We start from the raw sequence: 15,739 nt of genomic DNA, 5'->3' as shown, positions 1-15,739 counted from the left end.
CTAAGAATGTAATGGACATTTCCACAATTATGTTGAACATAAAAAGCCTCCGTGCCATAGTTTAGAGAAATGAGAAAGGCACAATTGCACCGCTAGGTGGATTAAAACAGGTTTTATACACCAATCGATTGTAATTAATGGTGGCTACAATTTCTGAAAGAACACATTTTTATATTTTCTCAAAAAATAGACAAAATACGTAGAAGCACGGAAATTTGATTTAGTTGGCAAGTAAGGTCAAATTCAAAGTGATGACTACACTTTTATATATACCAATCGATTGTAATTGATTTCGGCTACAATTGTTACAAGATAAACTTTTTATATTTTCTTAAAAAAAACGACAAAAATACGTAGAAGTACAGAAATTTCGTTTGATTGACAAATAACTGCAAATTAAAAGAGATGACCTACACTATTTATACACCAATCTATTGTAATTGATGGCGGCTACAATTTCTGATAGAACAATTGTTTATATTTTCTCAAAAAATAGCCAAAAATACGTAGAAGTACGGAAATTTGTAGTTATGTGCCAATCAGACGAAATTTCTGTACTTCTACGTATTTTTGTCGTTTTTTTGGGAAAATATGAAAAGTTTCTCTTGCAACAATTGTAGCCGAAAGCAATTACAATCGATTGGTATATACATAAAAGTGTAGGCCATCACTTTGAATTTGACCTTATTTGCCAACTACATCAAATTTCCGTACTTCTACGGATTTTGTCTATTTTTTGAGAAAATATAAAAAATGTGTTCTTTCAAAAATTGTAGCCGCCATCAATTACAATCGATTGGTGTATAAAAAAGTATAAATCATCCCTTAGAATTCGTCGTTATTTGCCCACTAAATGAAATTTCTGTACTTGCACGTATTTTTGGCTATTTTTTGAGATAATATAAAAATTTGTTCTTTAAGAAATTGTAGCCAAAATCAATTACAATCGATTGGTGTATAAATGGAATAGGTGATAGCTTTGAATACTTGAAGCTATTTGTCAACTAAATGAAATTACTGTAGTTCTACGTACTTTTGTCTATTTTTTGAGAAAATATAAAAATTGTTCTTCCAGAAATTGTAACCAAAATCAGTTATAATCGATTGGTATATAAAAAGGTATAGGCCATCGCTTTGAATTCAACATTTTTTGCCAACTAAATGAAATTTCTGTACTTCTACGTACTTTTGGCTATTTTTTGAGAAAATATAAAAATGTGTTTTTTCAGAAATTGTAGCCGCCATCAATTACAATCGACTGGTGTATTAAAATGTATAGGTCATCGCTTCAAATTGAAAGTTATATGACGAATATTTTAAAATTCTGAACTTCTTCGTATTTACTGAATCGTCCTAACACACTCTATTATTTAGTAACTTACATACAATAATGTGTTTCTCCACGTCCGTGCAAACATTTTGATATAATAATATCCATGTATAATATGTAGAACTATTGAGTAAACAGGTAATTTTCAAACCGTAAAACTAACAAGTCGCAAAGAATTTCAATCAACCGTATGCTACGTACATTGTAAAAATCCTATCTCCTAAAAACTCGAAAAAGTATAGTAATTTTTGAAAATCTACTATTTACTGCATATATTACAAGTCTAGAAGCTCTAAGGATTGCATTGGTGTAAGGAAAATTGAAATTGGTTGACAAACGGTCGTGATACGATTGTTTGAACAGAAAAAGTCATTTCGTCTGTACTAACTCTCAATTACTGTTTTTACAATTACTTCAGATATACAAATTTGATTTCCATCATTCTTTGTTCACTGTTTTTATAAAAGATTTACCTATCCAATGGTGAAGAAAGAATAAAAATTGGTGAGCAAACAGCTAAGATATGGCAAGTCAAAGAAGCGTTCCCATTTTTTTCTCACTGACTTTGTTATACTCTTTTTACTGTAACTTACGGTAGACAACTCTATTCTTCTATTTTTTTAATTCGACGTGTTCATACACATACCTTTATAGTGGTGAAGACAGATTTAAAATCGATTATGTAACAGCTGAGATATGACCGGTCAAAGTAAGCGTTCCCATTTTTTTTACCCCCTTGGTATTCCGAGTGTTAATCTCTCATACAGCTCCATGCCATACTTACACTTATCATAAACATGTCTAAACAAGTTTATCCTCTCCCGTTTTCCTGCTGAGGGCTAATTCATAACTTACTTAATGCAAAAATTGCACAAAATTGACTCCCCCACTTAAAAAATTGTCAGAATTATTATTATTCCTCTTTCCCCTAAATAGTACCTAACGAATGATTTCAAATCGTCATTTTGTCAGTCAAGTTCTAGCTTTCTCTCCCATATGTCACCTTTTGTCATACACCAACCCTCCCCCTCCCCACCCCCTAAAAGTGTTACATAATTTATGAATGGTTCCCAATGGAGTGGATATTCTAACACTTTTATTTATATACACGAAAATAAAATCATAGTCGATTGTTTTATTTAACGCTAATGAAACGCATCTAGCTGGAATGAGAATGTATGTGTACAGATAATTGGATTACTTTCAAGTTGGATTACCTGAAAGATACTATATAATTTAACCTCAAACGTCGCACTAACATAACTAAAACATTGATAAAACTATATGAAATGGAGTAAACATATTTTGAAAATATTTCATTCATTTTTCATCGTTTGACAATATTTAGGAATTGCTGTATTTTTGGCAGACATATAGAAATAATTAGTAATACCGTTCACAATCGTGTATATGTTTCGCGTATCATCCGTATTTGTGCGATTATTTTGAGATCCAACAGAAGTAATCGATGAAACCCGATACCATTTGTTTGAGTGTAATGAACATAAATAGCACACACTGTTTTAAGCAACAGCATCAAATAGGTAGGATTACGATTAAAATCGACTAACTAGGGCTCAATACTTTCAATACGTACAAAACAAACAAATCAACAACAACATAGAACAAATCTTTCCCCACAGCAAACGGGAGAAAAATCAGTCGGAGGCTTAAGTGTGCAAGTTTCAAGGTGTTCCCCGAAGCTGAAAACACTCGGCTGAGATGCATTCCACATTTGACAATAGTCGGCTCCTCATACATGCTTCTGTACTAGCTGACCGGCATAGAGTGCCGTTTCCAATACATACATACTCTGTAGTGGTTAAACATGCCTGCCTGCTGCTGCTGTTGTTTCCACCCCGGCTTCCGATGAGAGAATTTTTGTTGAATTTTCAAAGCGAACTCTCATATCGACAACGAAAACGTAGTTCTACGTTAAAATTATCACCTTTTCTGATGAGAAGAGACAATATCAGCGATATTGAATCGAAAAAATAATTTTCACGCAATTTGTGGAGATGAAGAATTGTGCGACTCGTCTTATTCTAGAAAATTTGGACCTCGGATATGCTACTTCTCGTGTGATTGAATGAGAATTGGGTCATCAAATAAAGAACAAATTCTTCTTTACTTACAAAAATCGAAAAATAACTATATCTAAATACGTCAATATATACCTAACCCTTAAACATTAAGAGCGTTTTTCAATTGATTTTCGACGAAAATGTTTACCCGTACTTGTTGGGCACTATATGCGTATCTTACTTAACAATGGTTCTAGTTTCATGGGATCTAGCTCAGCCAAAACATAGGAAGCAATATGGTTAATTTTAAGGTGGCCCTATCAATTCAATTTTATAAAATAATTTTTAATTTAAATACAAAGAACTGTAAATAAAACAGACAATTTCCTTGAGAGAAGTTATTAGACTTATAAAGAAGTTATGTCTGAATCAGTTTTGTATGGGACCTAACAGCACATGGTGGTGAATCAGTTCTTTTGTTTTTTGAAAAATACCCAATTGAATTTAACTGAATAGTTTGGAACTATTTTGGTACATGATATAGGTTATCTTATGAATACAAAACTCCAATTTCAAATTTATCAAGTTCAATGTACATGCCAGATTCGATTATCCGTATGGTGCAGAAAAATTTCGCTTCGGATAATCGAATCATCCGGATAATCGAATCAAAACAATTTTTTTTTTCTTCATGAAATATATTTGTTATATATGTTGAAAAACAATCTAAGGTACATGCATCAATGTTTGACTCAATGAACATTTTTTTGATCAAACCGTTTTAATAACGGATATCGATTACTTTATATTCTATAAAGTGATAGTAAGACATGTAAGAAAAATAAGTGATATAGCCAAACTATTTTATTTTACAGTATTGTGTTCGATTGATTGGGATACTTATGTTTGGTCTAATAATCATGACGCATAAAACTAAATTCTCTGCTATATTTCACCCTAAGGAGGAAAATTTGGTAAAAACAATAAGTATAGCATAATGCTTTCGCATAGGCCTGCTAAGCCAAGACAAGTTTCGGCTTCACTGTGTCTCATCGGCATAAACAGAACTTCTGCTCGAACGGGACATCACGTTTGATCAGTCGTTCGATTGAAACGCATAGTGTGTTTTAGTTTTAAGGGATTTGCAACAAGCCGGCGCTAATCTATTCCGACAATAAGTTAGTGTTGGTTTCTGATGAGGCGAAGCCGAAACGCAACATAGTATAAATTCTCTGCGTGAAACTTCAGTTATCTTAATGCTGGTTTCGGTAAATTCAGACAGAAATAACAACTGAATTTATGATTACGCACTACTGGTTTGTATATAACAACAAAACTCTACTAGTAAAACTCTAAGGGCTGATTTCTTCACCCTCGCTTAAAGTTTAAACCAGGTTGACCAGTACGTTTAAACCCGGCTTTAGCGTTAAGCGAAGGTGTAGAAATCGGCCAAAAGAGAAGCAACACGCTAAATTCTACTGAGAAGCATAAAAATTTGTTTCAAACCCGTCCAAAACAGGTCCAATAATGGACGCCCGCTGAACGGTTTGCTGGACGTCGCTTAACGTTGGTCCAACGAAAGACCAGCATTGGGCGATTTTAAAACATGTATTTCTAAAAGGATGAGTTTTGCACACGTTACACGTAAAAAAACTTTTTTACGCGCGACATCAAGGATCGTGCGTTGTTCAATCAGCAACAGCAGTTTTTAGCTATAAATATGTTCAAACGCATTGAGTGATTCAGTTTGTTATACATCGTCGCACAGAAATTTTTTTTCTCTCGTTTGCTTGGTGGAACCATCATCCAGAATCTTCATTTGGCCATTGTTCGGTGTTCTACGTAACCGAGTCACTTAAAGGATGTTCAGTGCATCTACTTCGTAACGAATTATTAGCGCTGTTCTACAGTGAAGGTCCCCGTGTTTGTCCGCCTCCGAATTTATCACCTTTTTGACCCGATTTTGTCAGCCACATTTAAGACAAAGTTTCGATTTCTCCTATGTTACATGTTGGGATTAAAGAAAAAGTCTTTTACTTAAGTGTCCTAAGAATTCAAAATGTCGATGTTCTTAAAGTGATTAAAAGTTTCGATTTTTTTAACTGATGCGATAATAGACTGATTCCGAAGAGTTGAGTGGGGTTTTATATCACACTTTTGATAGTCCCAATCAATATGAAACATATATGTTCAGATTTTGTCAATCTTCAATACATAATGGGGCTGACAAAATCGGTCATTATATTCATTCTAAAAATGACAGAAAAAATCACAGATTTTAAAACCTTGTTCTTCTTGTAATTATAGCTGGCATCTACAGGAAATTATAGTTTGTAGCCAATCTATTAGGCGCATAAAATTTTATAGGACACTGCACTGAATTGAAAGATTTGTTGATTATAAGAAATTTCTTTATTTTCTCTAATTATTGTGATTTTTACGAGAGTTTAAAATATTGTGCTTCAAGGAATTGTAGCTGATATCCTTTTCTATAGATTTTTGTATTTATATATTGGGATAAAAAAGTTTTTTGTGAAAAATGCGATATTTCTGTATTTCTACGTATTTTTGTGAATATTTTTTGAGAACATAAAATTCTGGTCTTCCAGAAACTGTAGCTAATATCAATTGTAATTGATTGGTGTACGAAAATCGCATCGCATCGAATTCAAAATTATATGTTAAATAATTAAAATTTCTGTATTTCTACGAAGTTTTCATTATTTTTTAGAAAATACTTATTCTTTTAGAAACTGTAGTTGGTAGCAAATAATAAAATATAAATGTGTAATGTAGCTTGAGAAAAAATAAAGTGCCGATAATCGAAACAATTTGTTCGGATTGTCGTATATTTGTCCCATGTATATAGGGAATCCCATAGAACATGGAACAATTAAGCTTATAACGGCAGTATACTAAATGCTCCACTATGCGGCGTAACAATTCATTCGTCAAGATGAAATTCAGCGTAACGACCCATTCAGAAATGACTCCCTGCAATGTTCTTCGGTGAAATATGTCCCTATTTAGATCTATTTCCGATCAGATAATGATGGGTTGAGTTTATTAGGCGTATGCTAGTCAACCAACGGACGCGTAATATTGTCGGAGCAGAAAGTCAAATCTAACACGTCTTTGCTCCCAAATCGAGCAAATGTTGGTTGAATTGATATATGCAGATTCTAGCTAATTAGGCAAGCTATCAATTTAGAGCTGCCCCAAATTGTATGATAAGTAGGGTGGGCCGAAAAACTCGTAAATTAATTAAAAAACCAGGTACTCGAGCTGTTTTTGACGTAACCTCATAGAATCATACTGAAGCTGAAATTGGGTGGTTCTACCAATCCCTATTTTTTAATATTTGCGAAATATAGGGAAGGTTCTCGATCAAAAACTTGTCCTCATTTATAGGGTTCAGAAAGTGGTATTCTCGGAAATAAATGGACCACCTGGTTTTCTAATTGCATAAACATATTTTCAGTCTCCTCGATTTTGCTCAATGTATGGTTCACAAAAACCTTCATAACTCCAAAAATAATGCGGAAATTACCTTGTATAACCATTTCGTTGGAAAGAAAGAAAGTTGAACTTGCCGCCATTTTGAATTTAATATTGAAAATTTATTTCAGCTGGGATTTGCATCCACCGATCATTTTGAAAAAATAAGACCATAATATTCTGTGCTTAAGAACATTTTTAGAGAAATACCGAATAAATTACAAATCTTGCATAATTGCAGTTCATCCTACAGCTTTGGTACATTCAGCAAAGTTGCTTGGCATATGTAGAAAAAGCCGTTTGTGATTATAGTTCGGTATTTTAGGGCAGGATTTTTGGGTTGGACTATCGCAGAAGTGTGTACATTATTTAAAAGTATGTTAAAAGTGCACGATTACTTCTAATCAAAAAACATTAAAAACAAAAAAACATTATATGTAGCCTATGTGCGTTCAACACTAGAATATTGTAGTATAGCTAACTGGAAGAACGACCACTTTGTTTTCAACAGATGGAGATGGCTTTTGGTCACGGTTTTAGCCAATATTATTTTATTTTGTCTATCGCCTACGTTTCGAAGGTCTACGCCTTCATCTTCAGGGCAAAACTACAATTAACAACTTGATGACAATCACAATCACAGATTTACAATCAGTACAGAATTACTTACAACGGTTACAATAATATCATAGTCAAGTGATTTTGAACATTGAATCTCAAAACGCAACACGCTACTCTACACTGTAATATCATTAAGTTTGGTTGAAATTAATTTTAAACGGAAATATTTAATTTATCGGAAAGCTTACATAAAGGAACCCCGCGCACATCACTAGCAGACTGAGCAATGAAATGTTTCAATAGAGCAAAAGTATGTGTAATTATCGTCTTGGTACGGAACAGATGGTAGTAGAAACGAAAATTTGACAGATGGGATGAATCCGCAGAGCGAGAGAAACAATGAGAGAAAGAGCAAGTAATGGTTATGCTTAATGCGAGAGAGAATGCAACACACCAGAGTATGCTGCGTTCAAATTATTTGTGTCGGTCCTGAAATTTATCGTCGAACCGTCACTGAAAATATGGCACATTTCTAGAATTTGAAGGGCCGGCAGTCTATTGTCATGATCAAGAATTTTGGTTCTTGACAAGTCAAAACTATGCTCCTTTTCGATCATGTGAACCATTAGCGCCGTCTTTTTTAACTCATCTGCGTTTCCTGTCGTCCGCTCACAGTTTGACGATTTGAAATCGTTGTATCGTTTTATAAGCAAGCGGTGGCCAGCTAGTCGTTGTTTAAGTTGCTGAGTTGTTAAGCCAACGTATGAGCTCTCACAATCTGAACAAGGAATGCGATAGATCACATTCCGCTTAGATTGTTCTGATGTTGGATCTTTTAATTTTGTGAATAGAGAAGAAATGGTTTTTGTACATTGAAAGCTTAAGGAAACATTTTTGTGGTTTCTTTGAATGATTTTAGAGAGGGCAGGCGTGAGACCATCTACATGGTGGAGCGATCGAAATTCCATTTTTTCGCTCTCGGGGATGCGCTCACTCTCAGCACTCACTTGCTGGTTGATGATTCGGTTTATTAATCTGTTTATCAGGCCGCTGGGGTAATTATTATTGCGTAAATATTCTCGTACCGTCTGCTTCTTTTCGATTTCAGATTTGCAAGTAGACAGCCGAAATACTCTCGCAATGAACCCCATGGCAGTGTTAAGTTTTTGTGTGAGTGGATGGAAAGAGAGGTAATTTAAAATTCGCCCCGATGCTACTGGTTTTCTGTACCAGTCGGTTTGAATTTTTTGTTCGTTCGTTCTTATTAGGACCATGTCCAGATAAGGCAAACGGTTGTTGCTCTCAATCTCGCACGTGAACTGAATGTGTGGATTGTATGCATTCAGGGCGCTTTGCACGTGTTGAATTTTGTCAGCTGGGAGAGCAGTGACCAGGTCATCCACATACTTTCTTAAAAAGGGAATGGGTATATCGATCGTTTCTAACACATGATCTAGCAACGTTTCCATTACTAGATCTGCTAAGGCTGGGGATAATGGGTTTCCCACAGCTGTTCCCGATTTTTGCCGATAGTATGCTCCGCGGAATGCGAAATAACTGGAGGAGAGATTGAACCATTTCTTCTCTATTCACAAAATTAAAAGATCCAACATCAGAACAATCTAAGCGGAATGTGATCTATCGCATTCCTTGTTCAGATTGTGAGAGCTCATACGTTGGCTTAACAACTCAGTAACTTAAACAACGACTAGCTGGCCACCGCTCGCTTATAAAACGATACAACGATTTCAAATCGTCAAACTGTGAGCGGGAGACAGGAAACGCAGATGAGTTCAAAAAGACGGCGCTAATGGTTCACATGATAGAAAAGGAGCATAGTTTTGATTTGTCAAGAACCAAAATTCTTGATCATGACAATAGACTGCCGGCCCTTCAAATTCTAGAAATGTGCCATATTTTCAGTGACGGTTCGACGATAAATTTCAGGACCGACACAAATAATTTGAACGCAGCATACTCTGGTGTGTTGCATTCTCTCTCGCATTAAGCATAACCATTACTTGCTCTTTCTCTCATTGTTTCTCTCGCTCTGCGGATTCATCCCATCTGTCAAATTTTCGTTTCTACTACCATCTGTTCCGTACCAAGACGATAATTACACATACTTTTGCTCTATTGAAACATTTCATTGCTCAGTCTGCTAGTGATGTGCGCGGGGTTCCTTTATGTAAGCTTTCCGATAAATTAAATATTTCCGTTTAAAATTAATTTCAACCAAACTTAATGATATTACAGTGTAGAGTAGCGTGTTGCGTTTTGAGATTCAATGTTCAAAATCACTTGACTATGATATTATTGTAACCGTTGTAAGTAATTCTGTACTGATTGTAAATCTGTGATTGTGATTGTCATCAAGTTGTTAATTGTAGTTTTGCCCTGAAGATGAAGGCGTAGACCTTCGAAACGTAGGCGATAGACAAAATAAAATAATATTGGCTAAAACCGTGACCAAAAGCCATCTCCATCTATTGTAGTATAGTTTTGTCGCCTTTTCAGCAACGCATGCAAACTGGATAGAATCAGTACAAAAGCAGTTTTTGATGTTCGCTCTTCGTAAACTATGTTGAACTGGACTACATTTACCATCTTATGAAAGATCGTCGTGAATTTTCTATGATATCATTTGTAAACGACATTGTATCACATCGTATTAATTCATTCGAACTATTATCGAAACTAAATTTTCATGCTCCTTCTCGACAACTACGTAACCGCAGCATCTTTTGTACAATTCGCCATCGTACTAATTATGCCAAGTTTGGCCCTTTAAACTAAATGATGAATATTTACAACAAGCATTGCGAAAGCATTGACTTTACTATGTCGAAAACAAAACTTAAGCAGCAGTTTAAAGTAAATCAAAATTTTAACTAGTGTTAAGTTAGTTTAATAATTATTGCAAACCAGTCTACATCTGATTGACGACTTAAAATAAATAAATAAATAATCACCTGGAAGTGTTAGGTGCACTTATTTGTTATAACCTAACAAACAAGTGCTCTGAAGGCATCCAGATGATTGTACGTAAATGTGCACTTTATCACACTTTGAAAAAGTGTGTGCAAACTTTGTGATAGTCCAATTTGGTGTGAAATTGTCAGTATTTCGACATTTTACTTTTAAGCTATTCTTATACGTAAATTAATAAAATTTAAATTGCATTTCAAATCTTTCTTAAAAAGCGTTCCAGTATAATAAACCTTTTTCGGTAAGATGTTTTTCAATTTTTGGTACATACAGTTTACAGGTTTTAAATAATTTAGAAAGCAGAAAAAATTTATAGAAGAGAAAAATTAGCCAAGTTATAATCTATTGCTGATTTCGCATAATGCCTTCAGATTAAAATGATTTAGCACTTGAATAGTTGCATGAGGCACATCTAGTGTCATCATTTTATGGTTTGAAACCAGCAACTGCTATCGTGGTGCAATCTTACTCAGCCGCAGTCTACAGATTGTCACACTCTCAGCAGCCAAACATCGTCAGAGATCGCCATCGTAGCATCGCACAATCATCCGCAGTAATGATACCGAAGTTAGTGGGAACTATATGACAGTAGCCGCTGGCTGGTGCAATCTCTGCTCAAGGGTGCAGTCGTGTGATAAGCACTTCTCAACCGGAACTTGCTTTATTTATTGGACTTCTTGGCTCGAGATTCTCGACTGTAGATTGGCTGTATTAGGGTGACATTTGCCGGCCGGTTGGGACCTGTTTTACTCCAGGTTGAATTCATTAGGATAAATTACATTAGCCGGTGACCCGTTCCTAATAAGGACAAACTATTGCTTTTTGCCACTGCCCGGAGAGCCATGAATCAAATCTATTCGCCCACAGGGGCCTGGAGGATTGCGGCACATTCGGATGTATATGGACTCGAGCTGGAAAGCATTTGGGTTAGATACGTATCTTTAGCTGCTGCTGCTGCATTGTTTGTCATTGTCTGTATGTGGAAATTACTATTTCCTAGAGCATGACAAGACACGTAGTACTACAGGTGAAAAAGCGATTGTCGTTTACTTGTGGTTCATGGAAGTCAAAACTTGAAGATGTACTACCGAGAGACAAGGCAGATTTGAAACGGTTCTGAGAAGTGTACTTAGTCTGTAAGTGGTTATATGTTGGTTTTGACAAAGTGTAATTTGCATGCATGCATGCAGATAATGACACTAAATCATTTCAATTGTGTGAGTAGCAATGGGATATCTAAAACATTGGTATGCATATTTGACAAATCAGAAAATTTACTATTAGAAGGAGAAATAGGTCACAAAATTGCACGGTTTGATTGTTTTGAGATCAAAGATGCGACATTTACTTGAAATTAATTGGGAATCGTTCAATAGCCGGCTCCATCCCACGAGAAAAGGAGAGCACACCATTCTCATTAATTTCTTCACCATAGGAGAGAGTGGGTACGCTTGATCCCAGTTTTGTTTTTTTCTAATACCTTTTCAACGAAATAAAAATTTTAATTGCAAAATTCGCCATCTTGTAGTCAATTCGAATTGTAAGAGCTATGAATAATGTGTCAATCCGAATACTATGTCCTGTCAGTAATATGAACAGTTTTGAAAATCATATCAAAACGAGGTTTTTGTGAAAACGTGTGGTAATTTGATCCCCCGTCTGCTAGGGCTAAAGAATCAAACCATACTATGACCTATAGACACGAAAGTTCAGTTAACCACCTGTACTGACAAATTAACTAATGATACTACCTTTTTAGATACACGACATACTTTAACGACAGTAGAAAGTCAAAACAAGTATTTACGGTAAATCAGTGCTGTTGAACTGGCGTTTCCAACTTTCAATAACTTATATCATGATTTGTTCACGAAAAAACATTTTAGATCAATTAATAGAGCCCGGTACTTTATGAAAATGATTCTTTTCTATTTCTATACATTTCGAAAGTGTTTGAGAGAACTAATGACAGGTATCAAGAATAACCATTGTCACAGGGATCAAAGATACCTGTTGTATAAGGTGAACAAAATTAAAATTTATTTGTATGCTTTGTGAAATTTTTTATTCAAAAAACGTGTTTTTCTAGACAAAAGCCCTTAGAAAGTAATCGTAAATGAAAATATTCACATATAATTAGTTCGACTATCTCATACAACCACTCAAAAAATTTGTAAATAGATCTTCGAGAAGGATTTAAACACATATTTTCTAAAATATATCACAACTTTTCCAAACCAAATCTAATACATCAGATTTGTTTTTTAAGCATCATAAATGAGCAAATACTTCATTTTCTTTTTAAATTGTGATAACTTTATTCGTATTGATTATGAGATATGGCCAGGGAATCAAATATCCCCAAGGATCAAGTTTCCTAACTCTCCCCTACTGTGTGTCAGTTTGATATTTTCAGAATGGAAGCGTTACGTACACTTTGAACTCTAACAATTTTCTAGTATTTTAAAATTTTAACTTTGCAATAATGTGCTAATGAAATTGCCCTAAAATCTTCTGGAGTGGTACACGCGTCACGCACGTGTGTTCTGCTCATTGCATGTATTTATTAGGGTGTCCCAAAACATCATATTAAAAAGTCATTGGGCTAACTTTTTAAATTAAAGGTTGGGGTATTAGGACCACTTTTTTCTTCGGAGTGAATTTGCTAAAGCGCTCCCTACTGGTGGCAAATTTTGATTTTTTGAAAGATGGGCCGATTTTGAGAAACATTTCAAATTCATGCCTGTTGAAGTGCTCCTGAACTGTCTTAAATTTTTTCAGCATTATTTTATTTATTTATTCCAAACGGAGAAATTCGGTGAGTTAGTTTGTACAAATTTTGGATTGTAAGAGAAGCAGAGTCACTATAACTTAGTAAAAAGTGCACAAAACTCAAATTTGGTTAGACCACACATTGTTTTTCGGAAAATAGAAGCAAAATGATGAAAAATAGCTTTTCCGTTTGTCTTTAGTACGTCAGGATCGGGCCTCATGAGCATTTGATGATTTTTTATGCCATCAATTATAAAAATAATGAGAACGTTGCTAATGACCCTAAGTCTCCAATTATTTTTTGAAGAGTTAATTCTCCATAATCACTTTTGAAAGGCCTTTTCACCAAAAATATATAGGACAGGATAGTGAAACAAATGTTCGCGACTACTGGCCAATACTGTGAGCATATTTGATCATGTTTAAATTGACAGATCCGCTTTAGACTTAGAAGACTAAAAAGGAGGGCAATAAAATTTTGTGGAGCATATATATAACGACGACTCAAATGTATTGGCAGGAGAACATTTTATAGGATTAGGCAAACTAAACGACACGCCATCACGCTCTTTGAGATGAGCATGTGCAAAATGTTGTCCTCGCTAGACGGCCGATGTTTACTTGGCAGACAGTCGCCTCTTCGTTCGATTTTGCAAATTTTGTTTGATTCTAGCCCCATCAACTCACAAAAATATCTAAAAACAGACGCGAGACACCAACAGTACCGTCTTTACGCATGGGCACACTGGGCCAGGGCCAGGGGCCCCGAGCTTTTAGGGGCCCCCAACTTAGGATGAATATCGAATCATTCAAAAAATGACTCCTGTACCTTTTGAGGTCTCACAATACTTTCGCGACTAGATTAGGCGTAGTCTAATATAGTACCAATTATGTTATTTTTGTACGACACTCCGCCTTATCAAAAATATTTGAGGCCGTCAGAATCAGGAATCGGAATATACTGGATCAAATAGAACGTATCCCGTAGGTAGTCGAGGATTTGTACCTCATGGCAGCCTGCATTTGATGTGTTCCCTGTTTCGACTGTTTTACATGACTGGTATTGAAATGATTTTAATTAACTTATTTTTTTTATTTACATTTTGTATAATATTTCAGTCTAAGTGATAAAGCATTTGTATTATGAATGATTTGATTATGAATGAACTCCAAAAAGTTGTGGTAGTGAAATGAATTGTGTTGCTTATATTAACAGGTTTGAGTAATTTCAATGTTTCGCTATATTTATTTGTTTGCGTAACAATGAAGGTATTGAACATTTGTACATTCGAAAGGTGAAAAGGCTAATTATTGTTATTATTGAAATTTTTTCGTTCGGTCTCCTTCTGCACTGAGTGCCTATCACCGACACCAGAGTGGCGACTCTACCATCAAAACACTAGACTTGCCACTTATCTACCGGTGCTGTCTTTGATATATTAATTAGTTGAATATGAAAATATTAATATTACTTATAATTTACTTGTTTGCCATTTTCGCCTCTCAGATCCGTTCACCATGAAAGAAACCACAAAACTTCTGTCAGAATATATAACAAAAATTTACCTCACCAACAATTTGGGCATGAAGAGACACTATTTCACTATTTCGTTCTATTCCTGCAGCGAAAAATGCGAATATCTAAAACCTCGAATCGCGCACTTAGATTCGACATAATATCGATTGATTTCAATGGCTGCAATATTCAATATTGCCAACTGTAAATATAAAAAATGTGGCTTTTTGTTAAAGCTATCTAGCTATATCTGAATGTGATATATAGTACGGTTCAGGTATATGCGGGCGTAGGGACTTCGCGATCGCGTGTATCATCGCGAAGGACTCGAGCATTTGTACGTTAACGTGTTCGATCGCGTGTTCGTTTGTATGTCGCGTATGCTAACGTGTATATAACTTCGCGTGTATAAATTCTATATTAAACGCCTTTCGCATTCTAAAATGATCGCGCGCGGACCGTGAAACTTAATTTTTCGTGTATGGTTCAGATTCTAGAACAAAGTGGGTTCTTCCAAATCACTAGAGTTCCCGGTCATGTAGCCATGGAACGTGTTGTCCAGTGGGTATGAAAGCTTTCTTTTTAGTTGATTCAATTGGCATGGACCTATGCTTCTGGAATCGAGGATAGAGACTTCCGGGCGTAACCGATTCATGATCGCGTGAGCATGGACATTTGGAGGTTCACTTTTGAGACCGCGTTTGTGAATTTATAAATGCTAAACCATTCACTTAGTCACCGGGGTTCTGTTTGCGAAATCGTGCGTGTGGATGATGGCGAAGGACTTGAGCGATTGTATGTTGACGTTTTTGTCACGTGTGCGTGGATGTCTTGTCTAGGTTTTATTTCTATTAGTCCAACTGAAAGCATGAGTTTGAGCTGCTAGGATCAAGGGCAGAGACTTCCGAACGTGACCGATTCATGCTTGCGTGAGCGGTGGGTTGATGGTTGAGACCGCGTTTGTAAATTTTTAGGTTCAAACGTTCACTTAATTACGGGAGTATTTGAATGTTAGCGAGATCGCTGGCGTTCGCATTTGTGACCAGGTTT

General features: G+C 35.5%; 1 protein-coding gene across 1 annotated transcript in view; it reads right to left on the bottom strand.

Annotated features, from left to right (window-relative positions):
- LOC131680714 (uncharacterized) overlaps positions 1-15,739 on the bottom strand; it is a 39,338-nt gene that overhangs the window by 9,431 nt on the left and 14,168 nt on the right. Inside the window, exon 3 of the mRNA XM_058961422.1 lies at positions 8,421-8,970. Within this exon, the coding sequence (XP_058817405.1) occupies positions 8,421-8,970 (550 nt within the window). The remainder of the gene's footprint in view (positions 1-8,420; positions 8,971-15,739) is intronic.

Source organism: Topomyia yanbarensis, chromosome 2, assembly GCF_030247195.1.
Source record: "Topomyia yanbarensis strain Yona2022 chromosome 2, ASM3024719v1, whole genome shotgun sequence".
NCBI classification, from domain to species: domain Eukaryota; kingdom Metazoa; phylum Arthropoda; class Insecta; order Diptera; family Culicidae; genus Topomyia; species Topomyia yanbarensis.
This window is presented reverse-complemented; position numbering and strand designations above follow the sequence as displayed.